Here is a 12,607-nt window from a genome sequence, read left to right as displayed (position 1 = left end):
GTCACCCAGGTATCCCAGCTCTTAACATTTAATAGAGAACTTGTACTTTTAGCCTTTATGTGGATCACAAAGCCAAAGGACAAGAAATGTCGAGGTCCTTGCTTCCACCCAAGGCTTAACCTCTCAAGCAAGCATGGCAATAACAGCCCAAATGTGCTGAATGAATGAATGAATGAATGAATGAATTCCTATGGTTTGAGCCACAGTCATTTACTCAGTAAGGATGGTGAAGGCTACAGACAGGAAAAAAAGTCACTGTCAGCTATGCAAAGATGATACTGCTTGGGCCTGGCACTTAGGTGTAAGCCAGGTGTAAAATTCTTTTTTTCCATTTCCCCTGAGCCAATTTTAGTATTTGGTAGCATTTCTATACTGCAAATTCATGGCAAGATGGAACCTATGTGATTTCCAAATACAATGTAATAAACATACATCTCCAAATGCTAACAGGAAAACCAGACTATATATACACAAAGAATGTATTGAAAAAGTCATTTACAAAAAATGATTTTCTGCCATGAGGATGACCTCAATAAAGTTTTAAGTAGCCATTGGCCCAATATTAAACTGCTTTTTCTTTTACTAGCTCAGTAACGACAATATCAAGCAATTAGATTCATTAATGAAAGCTACAGGACATGTGCAACTGTTAAACAGATGTTCAGATATAAAGAACAAGCTTGCCAACTTCCTAGACACAGTCCTCTGCAGTACAATTCTCCTTCACTATTTATGCCACAGAATCACTAAAATCAACATCTTTTGTCTGGCAGACACCCTTAATGCAGCAGTTCCCAATAATTTTTGTCTGAGACCCCTTTACCCTCTTTTTTCTTTTTTTAAGATTTTATTTATTTTTGAGAGAGGCAGAGACATAGGCAGAGGGAGAAGCAGGCTCCCTGTGGGGAGCCCGATGTGGGACTTGATCTCAGGACCCGAGGATCATGCCCTGAGCCAGAGGCAGATGCTCAACCACTGAGCTACTCAGGTGCTTCCTTTACCCATTTAAACACTGAGTATTCCAAGAAAGTTTTGCTTATGAGGGTTATATACACCCACTTCTATTGTATTAGAAATTAAAACTGGGGATCCCTGGGTGGCTCAGTGGTTTAGCACCTGCCTTTGGCCCAGGGCATGATCCTGGAGACCTGGGATCGAGTCCCACGTCGGGCTCCCTGCATGGAGCCTGCTTCTCCCTCTGCCTGTGTCTCTGCCTCTCTCTCTCTCTCTGTGTCTCTCATGAATAAATAAATGAAATCTTAAAAAAAAAAAAAAAAGAAATTAAAACTAACAAAATTTTAAAACAAAAAAAATACAGAAGCACACATTCCGTAAGGCCTCTCTGGTAATCTTCACAGTACATTTGTAGGGTAATTAAAGCAAAAAATGCATTTTCTGTTTCGCTATTATCATAAAAATCGTGTTGATGTCACAACATCTTGATGCCCCCTGGAGTGGACCTGAGGACCTCCAGGGGTCCCAGGCCCGACTCTGAGATCTGCTGTGCCAGGTCTCCAAAGGTCAGAAGAACGGGTCATAGAAGTGGAATACAAAAAACTCTGAAACAGTATGTTTAGGCCAACAGGCAAAGACAAAGTAAGTGCACCAGGCAATTTATAAGCACTTCAAGTACCTTTTTTTTTTTTTTTAAAGATAACATCAGAGTGTATCAGCTATTAAAAAAAAAAAAGAGAAAAAATAAAAGCAAGATCGCAGAAAACTGGGAGAATATTGAATATTAACTTTTGCTGACTCACAATGGCCATGTGTCTCAGGGCCTTCAACTTGCTACTTTCTAACATCACAAAGTCACACATTCTCCAAGAACATTGATAAGGATGAAATAAAAGTGAAGATGTAAAATAAACCTTCAAATATAAGTTGGGGTCTTCAGAAAGAGGTGGGGAGAAGGTTAAGCCCAGAATTTAAAAAAAAAAAAAAAAAGGGATGTTCTGGCAAAACCCAAATAAGAAAGGTGGTTTCCAGAGAATTCAATAAAAACAAAAAGACATTTCCAGCGATTGAGGCAATCTTACATTTCAGAAGCAAACTCTATCATCTCAGCCAGGCACACTTTCCCAGGGCCCAGCCGGCATGTATTACTCGCTGGACTCTGTACATTGAATTATGTGTAAAATCTGCTTGCGGGGGAAAAAAGGCTCAGAGCTGTATTAAAAAACAGAAGCGGTGTTGTTCTCTGTCAAACTATGTGGTGTAAACTATCCTAGAGCCAAGATTCCAAAGTGGAGATGTAAGCAATGATTATGGGTATTTGATTTAAAAAGGAGTTGACTAAGACGCTAAACACTAAAAAAAGCATCTACTGCAACTAAATGTAGAAAGAACACCATGTGTCTTCACAAGTGTGTCCTTCCTGCAAAGCCGTGGAAAAATAGCGGGAGATTAACCTGAGTCGGGTTTTTTGCCTACTTTAAATTCCTGCATCTTTAAGCCCACTGAGAAAAATAATAAATAAAATAAATAAAAATAAATTTAAAAAAATAATCCAACTTTGTTTGAAAATGCTCAATAGCAAATGAAAAACAAATCGATGCTTACAAGGTAGGGAAAGGCATTACTCTCAGGAAGACCTCCGCACTGCAGGTGGCAGAGGCCAGGGGCCTAGGCCCTGGGTGGTTCTCTCCTAACTAGAAGACAACCTGCCCTCCCGTGACAGTCCTGCCCTCCCTGCATCATAGTTGAGATTTCAGGTGTTCAGTGTTTAGGCCATCATAACGTCAGCTCTTATATTCAGAAGTCCACAAACAAGACATAAAGCAGAAACAGTGAAAAAAAGAAAGAAAGAAAAAAAAAAAGAAACCGTGATGATAAGAAGAGACTGACCCAAAGAGCAAAAGTTGTGTTCAATAAGGTTCTTCTTACACTTAATGGGACAAAAATGTTCCTAAATCACACAACTGCCAGCGGCGATATCACCCACCTGGGTCCCTATCAGGGAAGCCATGGTCTAGTATATGCTGCATTGTCCAGCTTCTTTTTTTTTTTTTTAAGATTTTATTTGTAAGGGGCGCCTGGGTGGCTCAGTTGGTTAAGCATTTGCCTTCGGCTCAGGTCATGATCTCAGGGTCCTGGGATCGAGTCCCGCATCAGGCTCCCTGCTCAGCCAGGAGTCTGCTTCTCCCTCTGCCTTCTGCCCCTCCCTTCTCCACCGTCCCTGCCCCACCCCCTCATGCTGTCTCTCAAATAAATAAAAAATATATTTTTTAAAAAAGCGATTTTATTTCTAAGTAATCTCTACACCTCCATAGAGTCCAAACTCACAACCCCGATATCAGGAGTCGCATGCCATACTGACTGCGCCAGCCAGGCGCCCCTGCACTGTCTGTCCGGTTTCTAACTCAAGGGGCAGACTCCCAGGTGCCTTCTGATTTTCTAATATCTGTACTCACATCTCTTCTACCCTTTTTCTTCATTATCTTGCTCTTTATTTTTCTCTCCTTCCCCAGGACTTAAAAGCAGGGAGGAAGACTGGAACATACCAGCGAGCACTATTCGGACCCTGATGATCTGCTTTCCTGTGTTCACCTATGCTCTAGTGACCCATGGTGAAACACCCGGGGGGACGAGGCCACACTGCCCCCCCAACCCAGGGGTGTGTGAGAGGTCATGGCAGGAGCAAAGGGATATAACGGGTAAAACATAGATGTCTGGGGCATGCATCCCAAGTACCCTCTGATTAGTGACAGACCCATGTCTAAGTGTCAACCTGCATGAGTCTTGATCTTTTCATCTGCAAAATGCAGCAAAGGACACACCAGCTTCGAACGGTTGTTGTGGGAATAACATAAATATATATATATATATATATATATATATATATATATATATAAGCACTTTGTGAACTTCACTTTATTAGGGGAAAAAATCTGGATGCTGGACCAGTGGTTTAGGATCGAATTGTTAATAACACTCTCTTACCTGAGTTGATTTTTTGTATAAAAACATAAAAGATGAGGGACAAAGTCAAAAATACTCCTAACAGCTTAAATTCTGATCACCCTGACTAAACCAATGACAGGTATTAAAACTCCTCCTTCATCCCATTTTAGGCAATCTACATGGAAGTGGGTGCTTTCCTTACATGCATGCTGCATGGCTTTATAGGCTCGATGAACTGAAATTTGGGGAGACCACAGGAGAACAGCATTAGCCCCTAGTGAAAAAAGTCTGCACGCCTGAAGTTTTTAATTTCCACTCCTGGGTGTGCCTGGGTGGCTCAGTTGGTTGGGCCTCTGCCTCCGACTCAGGTCATGATCTCAGGGTCCAGGGATCGAGTCCCGCATCGGGCTCCCTGTTCAGCGGGGAATCTGCTTCTCCCTCTCCCTCTGCCCTTCCCCTGCTCATGCTCACTTGCTCTCTTTCTCTCAAATAAATAAAATTTTGAAAAAAAAAAAAAAACCCAGTACCCCTCATGCACGTCAAAGTCTTTAACAGTTGGGCCTATTCCGGAGCCTGCAGAGGGGCTGTCTCACTGTCGCTGTGTCTCGTGCCCCCTTCTGCTCACTACTGCATATCCCTCTATATGACTGTCCTCCTCAGGTCACTCTGGGTCTTGGCCCCTAGCCTCAGAAGAATCCTGGCCAGTCACTATTAACTCATGTTGACAGTGTGACTCCTCTACACATCTTCCAAGCCTCCCTTTAAGAGCACCCATCTCCACCCGCCCATGTTCACTCCTGTCGCTCCAGCACAACAGGCCGGCTCCCCCACCCCCAGGTCGTGTGGACCCTCCTCTGTCATGCTGCCTGCGGTTTGCATTTCCCTCCCTTCTGGTCTCTGTTCCCCTCCCTCCTTGGCCTCAGAGGCAGTGAGTTCATTATTCTGAGCCCCACAGTCTGCAACAACAGTTAAGACCAAAGGGAAGAACAGGCCTCCACCTAGTGATCCTTCCACAAGGTTGCAAAGCTCCAGAATGATGATGCTGGTATCTCATGTCTGGTTTCCTTCGCCTTCACTTTTTTCCTTATGAAATTTTGCCTAAGGTCAGAAATTAGTTGATTCCCGTCTGTCATCAGAAAAAAATACATTGATTCATGTCGCCACCACTGAATTACACGTACCCAGTAAACACACAGCCAGAACTGTGTCTACTACACCTAGAAAGGCCACTACAGGTGAAGCTCACCCCATGTTAGAAAGGAACACGGGCGTCATTCCACTTGAAGCCCTCAATCAAGTTAAAATAGTCACTTCTTTCTGACAATCCAAAAGAAAGAATAGTTCTGGTGAAACAAAAACTTCGAATGAAAGATCCCATCTGTGGCAGACAGATTCTAAGACAGTCCCCAGTGATGCTGCCTCCTGGTTATTAGCCCACCCTCGTGCTCCTCCTGAGTGTGGGTGGAACTTGTGACTTGCTTCTAACCAGTGAAGCTAACACAGCAAGAGTGACTGGATGTCCCTTCAAGCACTGATTACATAAGGTTTTAACTTCCACTTTGCTAGCAGATTCTGTCTATAGACTCACTCCCTCACTGGCTTTGATGAAGCAAGCTTCTGCACTGTCAGCTGCTGCCCTGTGGGGAATCTCACCTGGCGAAGAACAGACGGAGGCCTCAGGCTGACAGCCAGCAAAAAATGAAAGCTCTCAATGCAACTGTCAGCAAACACTCAAGCCTGCTAATAGCCCTGTGAGTTGGAGAGGACCCATCCCCAGTCAAGTGTTCAGATGAGACCTAGCCCCTGTGGATACTTTGATGGCAACGTCATGAGAGACCCCTGGGGCAGAGGCCCCAGGCAAGCTAGGCTTCGATTCCTGACCCATAGAACTTGAGAGATAACAAACGTGTGTTTTAAACCACTAAATTTGCCGTAATCTGTCACACAGCAATAGATTAACTAATACACCATCTAAGCCTCAAATAAAAGCAACACTGGTAAACACCTTTAGCTATTCCACTTTAAGAGACAACTTATCATGTTGGGAATCTGCCAGTTTAAAAAGGTAATTTTTTGTAGGGTGCGCCTGGGTGGCTTAGTTGGATAAGCATCTGCCTTTGGCTCAGGTTCTGGGATCCAGCCCTGCATCAGGCTCCCTGCAGAGGGGAGTCTGCTTCTCCCTCTCCCTCTCCCTCTCCCTCTCCCTCTGCCTCTCCCCCTGGCTCATGCTGTCTCTCTAATAAATAAATAAAAACTTTAATGAAAAGATATAGCAGCACCTGGGTGGATCAGCTGACTAAGCATCTGCCTTCAGCCTAGGTCATAATCTCAAGGTCCTGGGATCAAACCCTAGTTCAGGCTCCTTGCTCAGCAGGGAGTCTGCTTCTCCCTTTCCTTCTGCCCCTTCCCTCCATTCATGTTCTCTCTCAAATAAATAAAATCTTTTAAAAAGACATATATTTTAAAAGATTTATTTATTTACTTAAGAGAGGAGGTAGGAGAGGCAGAAGGAGAATCTTTCAAGCGGACTTCCCACTGAGCATAGCCTGATGCAGAGCTTGATCCCATGACTCTGATATCACGACCTGAGATGAAACCACGGGTTGGATGCTTAACCAACTGAGCCCCTCAGGTCCCTCTGAAAAGGTGACAATTTAATGAGACCTTATTTCCCCTCCTGGGTCTCTCCTCTAAGCCTATTCCTTAGTTCCTCTGCGTTAAGATAGCATGTGAAGCCTCAATTCTTTTTCCTTTTTATATAACAAATGGTAAATACTCAAAATTTTAAAACTTCCATGTCTTGAGTTCAATCCCATCCAACCATAAACTGAAGACTTAAAAAACTCTTAAAAAAAAACAAACAAAACCCAACACCTGGTTGTTAAATGAGCTCCCCTATTTTTCCCAGCCCAGAGCTCTAAAAAGCTACATATTCACTTTCTCAAAATACATGAGCCAGTTTTTAAGACTCTTGCCAATAATTCTTTTCTACATTAAAAGCTTCAGTTAAGGTTACAGCTTCGAAAAGCTGCAGAACATTCTTACTTACATCTGGAAGTCTATAGAGCTTCATGGTTCTCTGTAAAGTCATATTTCTACTCAAGTGAGAAAATTTCACTTCTACCAATTTTCTGGGGTTTAGTGATCGATGCCAGTATCTGGAATACAAAAAAGGTATTAAAATCTGATTGGCTTCTAATCCTATCAGTTTTTAGTCTTTGTCTCAGCTCAGCCGTATAGAGGATTTAATGTACACTCAAGCCACCCCTGGTACTGGACGCTGGCCCACTTCTTGTATAATTATTTTATCAGCTGTTTTTTACATCTAAAATATGTCCTTCTGTCCTGGTTATGTTCCTTTGTAGTCTGTGACCTTTCATCTCTTTCAGTAAAGAGCAATCATAAAATTGCAAAATAAAGTTAAAAATGCCCAGTATGCAAGTATTTAATGACCACTGCTGATTCTATAGAAAGCAAACCAAAAAGTTTAAAAACATGAAACCATCCCCTCCCCACCCCCCAAAATTAGGAGCCATCGGTTTTATATAACACATACCAGAGAAAACAACTTTTTGAGAAACTACCTTGAATTTCTTAAGCGATTCCAGCTTGGATACTAGGATGATTTGTATTAAAACCCACCTGCAAAGTCTTATTCAAGTTATTTATGAATAATTTAATAGGAGGTAGTCGTTTTACAGTTTTACCTCTTATAACTATGTTGGGCGAAAGTTTCATCTTATTTGAGTCCAAAGAATCAAGAGAGACAAACTCTGAGGCTTTACAAACAGGTTAGTCCTGGGACAAATCCGATAAACCATTTTCTCCCTGGATTAACCTTTGAAAGCTTGATAAGAACAGATGAAATCATAAAAACAGAGCTTAAGCCTTTTCTTACACTTAGCAAACAAGCTTGTTTGGGCTTTTCAGCCAGTGTTTATCAAGCATTTGGAATAGCTCCCTGACAGCCCTGCAGAGTGCGGGATATACCCAAGTGCTTGGGAGCAAAGAAAATGTGAGCATGCTGGACGTTTCAAGACCATAGTTCCCTGGGCTCCCCAAGGTACAGGCAACGCTGGTCTTTCCAAGGGAAGAGACACAGAAACACAGAATCAGCATCATTAGCAGGAAGATGTTAGAACACGGGTTGCAGTGGTTCTTGAGTCTGGCCTCCACCTCTGCTACCACACCAACGACATAATAAGGTAAGCCCAAATCCCCGAGTTACACATGAGAATAACACTGGTAGCAACACAGCAGGGAGATAAGATCTGAGGCAAGCATGTGGTGGTGTTACCTGCATGTGGCCACAGGCTTAGGAAGAACCACACCGGCTGTATAAACGGCCTGAAAAATCCCTTCCAGGTTCACTCTTCTGGTTATTTCTCGAATTAACACTGGGGCTACCCGTTTTGATCTCAATTTCTTGTGAACACAAAGAAAGTTGATTTCTACCATCTTCTTTACACTAAGAAAGATGACAAAAATCGGAGTGAATGTAAGATGAAACCATTTAAAAAAATAAGACAACACCCATAAAATTTCAAAGAATAAGAAACTGAGGGACTCCTTTCAACACAATATTTAACAAAAACAGCCCATCATTTAGACATTTCACAAGTTCAGGTAGATATGCTAGTCCCCAAATCCCCTGCCAAAATGATTACAACTCTAGGCCATGGAGACCCAAACCCCTTGTTCTAACATTTAAGACTTTGTTTTGGTAAGTTTTCACTTTAGAAAATGGGTAAGATGTGCCTCAAAGTTTCTACATGTTTTTTTTCCCTGTAATGTATGCAATTAGAACAATAACTGGGTCAGCCATCTGCACAATCTGGTTAGATGTTTCTTTTGGACTATGATGCAATCTCTAGGATCCCTGAGAGGTGCCTTGACCACAGGAAAGCAGGTGTTTCTCTGAGCTGCGGTAAATGTTCCAGAGCTTCAAAGTCTGTTCCCTGCTCTGGTCTCAGATATGCAAGCATTCCATGTGGCACAGAGATCCCTTGACATCAAATGTTTTTTATCAGCAAAGAAACTCACTCAATATACAGAAAGGTAAACAGCCCTACTATGCATTAGATCTCTGACTTTCTGGGAGCAAAAATGCAAGAAAGCTGTCCTATGGATCAAAAGATTTTTTTAAAAAAATCTCTCCTAAAATCTTTTAAGGTAATTTTTTTCTATATAAATACATCTGAAATACCTACTACAGCTTTCTTTATCTTGATACATATGTACATACAAGTATGTAAAATTCGTCTTGTGTGGGAAACCTGGGTGGCTCAATAGGTTAAGCATCTGCCTTCTGTTGGGGTCATGATCCTGCAGTGGGCTCCCTGCTCAGCAGGGAGTCTTTTTCTCCCTCTGCCTCTCCCCTAGCTTACCCGCTTTCTCTCTCAAATAAATAGGTAAAATCTTAAAAAAAAAAAAAAAAAAACAAGTGTGTGTGTGCATTTATGAGCTACAGCTATCCTCTTTTGTTGTTCACAGTCCAATTTTTAAAAATTAAATCAACCTTATTTTTAGAGCAATTTTAGATTTAGTAAAACAAAGCAGAAAGGAGAGTTCCCTTAGACCCCTCCCCCCCATACAACCTCCCTCACTATGAACAATCTGAGTAAGTCGCTTTAAAAGCCCACTGTAACTGCAATTCTTGGAAAAGCAACACATCGAAACTGACACGGACAAGCTTTAATAGGCACCTGTCATAAATCCGAATGTTGGCGGGGATGGCACTTATGAACCCTACTAGCTTCTTGTTCGAAGACACTCTGACCCCACAGTGCCACTGAAGGAGCCAGCCTGGGGGACGCAGCGCCCTGAGGTCAACGCAGGCAAGGAAGACAGGTGCAGGTTAGTGTCCAGGAACCCAGGGAGAGCCCAAGGCACGCCACCCTGCCACTGCCCGCACCCAGGGCGCCCCCTGCCCCCCACTCCCCCCGGCGTCCGGCCAGACTCACCACAGCAGGAACTCGGGTGAGTAGTCAAACCGGAACACGCTCTCCTCGTCTTCCACGTAATTCTCATTTAACAGCGTGTACAACTCCTTGAGCTACAAGACCAAGCAAGTGTCCTGTCTACAGTGCTCGCCACCCACTCGGAAGCAATTTGTGCCATGGCAGGTGTCGAACCGAGGAGCGTTACTCACCACGTTGGCGTTGCCCAAGTCTAGGGTGTCCCACATAAAACCCTGGGGCAGGGAATAGGGCTCCTGGCGCACGTGGTCTTTATCTGCTTCGATCGCCCCGTGGGACGTGATGACTTCGTCTGCGGCGGGGCAGAGGAGAGAACGAACGAACATTCAACTATAGTGTATTCCGATGGCCAAAGTGGTCCGATACAGAGAACGACATCATTTCTAGGGCCCTGGGGTTTCACCACTGTTTCAGCTCCTTCCGGAGTGAGACCGGTAGTGGAGAGGAGCTGCCATCTCACCAATTAGAGGGAGAAATCCTTTCTCCTGCAATGACAGGGTGTGTACTACGACATGCCAGGGACAGCCTAAACCCCTAAGTGACAGATCCATGGCGCTGCACCACAGCGGACAGCGTGGGTCTGATGACCGCCTGGAGATGGGCTCTCTTCTTACTCTGCATTTCAAACACCTGGGGGTGGGGGGGTGACAAGGTGACCTCTGACCCCACCCTGCAAAACCTAGAACTTATTTCAGGACCGTTGACTTCTCTCCACAGGGGCTGCTGGCAGTCCAGCTGAAAACATCAGCGTCTCGTGGTTTCCACGAGGGTGCCCTTTCCAGATCCTTCCCCACTGCCTCCCAGTGTGACTGGGATAGAACCCAGGCCCTGCCTGGCCTTGTTCTCTGGGTTCATCCACACTGGCCCCAGCTCATGGCATCTGGGGGTTCCCTCTGCTCTTAGAGCCCCTCCCCCGCTCTCCACGTGGTGGGCCGCTTGAGGGTTTGCAGACAGAAGCTTACACATCACTTTCCCACAGCATCCTTCCCTGACTCAAGCTTTTTCCTACCTGGAGGAGGCCCTCCCTCCATCCCCGCCTGGCCACTGTCTTCATCCTACTTTCCTACTTTCCCATCACTGTTCCCCTGGCACGCTCCCCAGCGCCTGGCATTTAACAACAGATACTCAACACTGATCTGCTATTACTCAGCCATAAAAAAGAATGAAGTCTTGCCATTGGCGACCACATGGATGGACTTTGAAGACAGTACAGGAAGTGAAATAAGTCAGAGAGAGAAAGATAAATACTGTATGAGTTCACTTACATGTGGAATCTAAAAAAACAAAAATTCTGAATTTCTAGACACAGAGAACAGACTGGCAGTTGGCAGGGGGCAGGGGTGGGAGCGTGAAATAAGTGAAGAGGATCAAAAGGCAGAAACTTTCAGTTATAAAGCAAGTAAGTTCAGGGGATGTAAACACAGCATGATGATTATAGTTAATAATACTGCATTGCATATTTGAAAGCTGCTAAGACAGGAGATCTTAAAAGTCCTTATTACAAGAAAAAAAAATCTGTAACTAGGTGTGGTGAGGGATGGTTAGTAGACCTCCCGTGGGGGTCATTTGACAATGTACACAAATGTGGTATCATTCTGTTTGACCCCTGAAGCTAATATGTTGCTAAATGACAATGACACCCCAAAGGATAAATAAACAGAACCAGGAGGAAAAAAGGAACAGGTATCTGCTGAATAAATGACCTTCAGGTACAGGTTCTTGGTGGAAGCCACAAGGTCTGCAACAGCTCCGAGGGGTTTCGTTTTCTCTTTCTTTCTTCCCCCTGACTTTGTCACTTCCACTGAAGCAGAAGTTCACTGCCCCTCCACCAGCTCGCTGGTGAGCCAGATTCTCAGCTGTTCCCTTGGAGTTCCTTTCAGGAGATCCCCTCAGAGCCTGGCTACCCACCGGACACTGGGGACAACAGTGGGGGTGGGGTGGGGGGTGAGGGTGGTGGTGGTGGGGGGTGCTGCCTCTGCTGCCACCAACCTTGATGCTGCCTTAACTGAGATGCAAACCAGGTGTTCCCCCTGGAACTAGGGGAATCCCACAGGTATTTAGGGAGGGGGCGCCAAAATGTGACGCATGCCCCCTATCTTCCCAAAGACATGTGCTGGTGCCAGCTGGGCTTTCCTGCCCCTGGGGCAGTGACCTAAAAGCCACCAGCAGCTTGCCAAGCATGTGCAGCTAAACCTAATACATCGGATCAATCAACCCTACATCCCTTTAGCTCACTCAATTCAACAGCATTTTAAACCCTGTAAATTCATACTGGAGTCTCCCTCCACTACCGAACACACGTATTTCTAGAGCCTGAAAGAAGAGACAAATGAGGATAACTGTTTTCCTCTATCTTTCACATTCCCAAGCCCGTGTTTTTTGAAGATGCATGGGGTGGACATGGCTGGGAGAGGCCTGGTAACTTCAAAAAGTTTGAAAACCATCATTTGAGGGTGCAGACAAGGATCGTTTCCTGATTTTTATGTGATAAAACTGATAATTTGTACATGGTTGGACTATTATTACAAGATCTGGATGACAATCCTTCATCTTACACGTTCTGGAACCCAAACAATCAAGGAGGAAGAACAGCCAGACAGAGAAATAATTATCATCTATCTTCATATGAGGATAACAGAAAGCAGCAGGTTTTAGCTTTTAATACAGTCATAAACATTTTAGTGCATTTATGGCATCATTTTTTATTGCAACAAGGGAAGAGTTAAATG

At 44.2% G+C, this 12,607-nt stretch overlaps 1 protein-coding gene across 8 annotated transcripts in view; it reads right to left on the bottom strand.

The window, feature by feature from the left end:
• The window catches only part of NMT2 (N-myristoyltransferase 2), a 71,460-nt gene that overhangs the window by 15,449 nt on the left and 43,404 nt on the right, over nucleotides 1-12,607 (bottom strand). For all 8 annotated transcript variants that reach the window (XM_026016120.2, XM_026016134.2, XM_072749448.1 and 5 more), the window contains 5 exons: nucleotides 10,052-10,170; nucleotides 9,864-9,955; nucleotides 9,606-9,722; nucleotides 8,198-8,368; nucleotides 6,950-7,058 (listed from right to left, as the gene is read on the bottom strand). In XM_026016120.2, coding sequence (XP_025871905.2) covers nucleotides 6,950-7,058; nucleotides 8,198-8,368; nucleotides 9,606-9,722; nucleotides 9,864-9,955; nucleotides 10,052-10,170 — 608 coding nt within the window. The remainder of the gene's footprint in view (nucleotides 1-6,949; nucleotides 7,059-8,197; nucleotides 8,369-9,605; nucleotides 9,723-9,863; nucleotides 9,956-10,051; nucleotides 10,171-12,607) is intronic.

This window comes from Vulpes vulpes, chromosome 2 (genome assembly GCF_048418805.1).
Source record: "Vulpes vulpes isolate BD-2025 chromosome 2, VulVul3, whole genome shotgun sequence".
In the NCBI taxonomy this organism is placed as follows: domain Eukaryota; kingdom Metazoa; phylum Chordata; class Mammalia; order Carnivora; family Canidae; genus Vulpes; species Vulpes vulpes.
The sequence above is the reverse complement of the archived record's forward strand: the minus strand, read 5'-3'. Positions and strand labels throughout refer to the sequence as shown.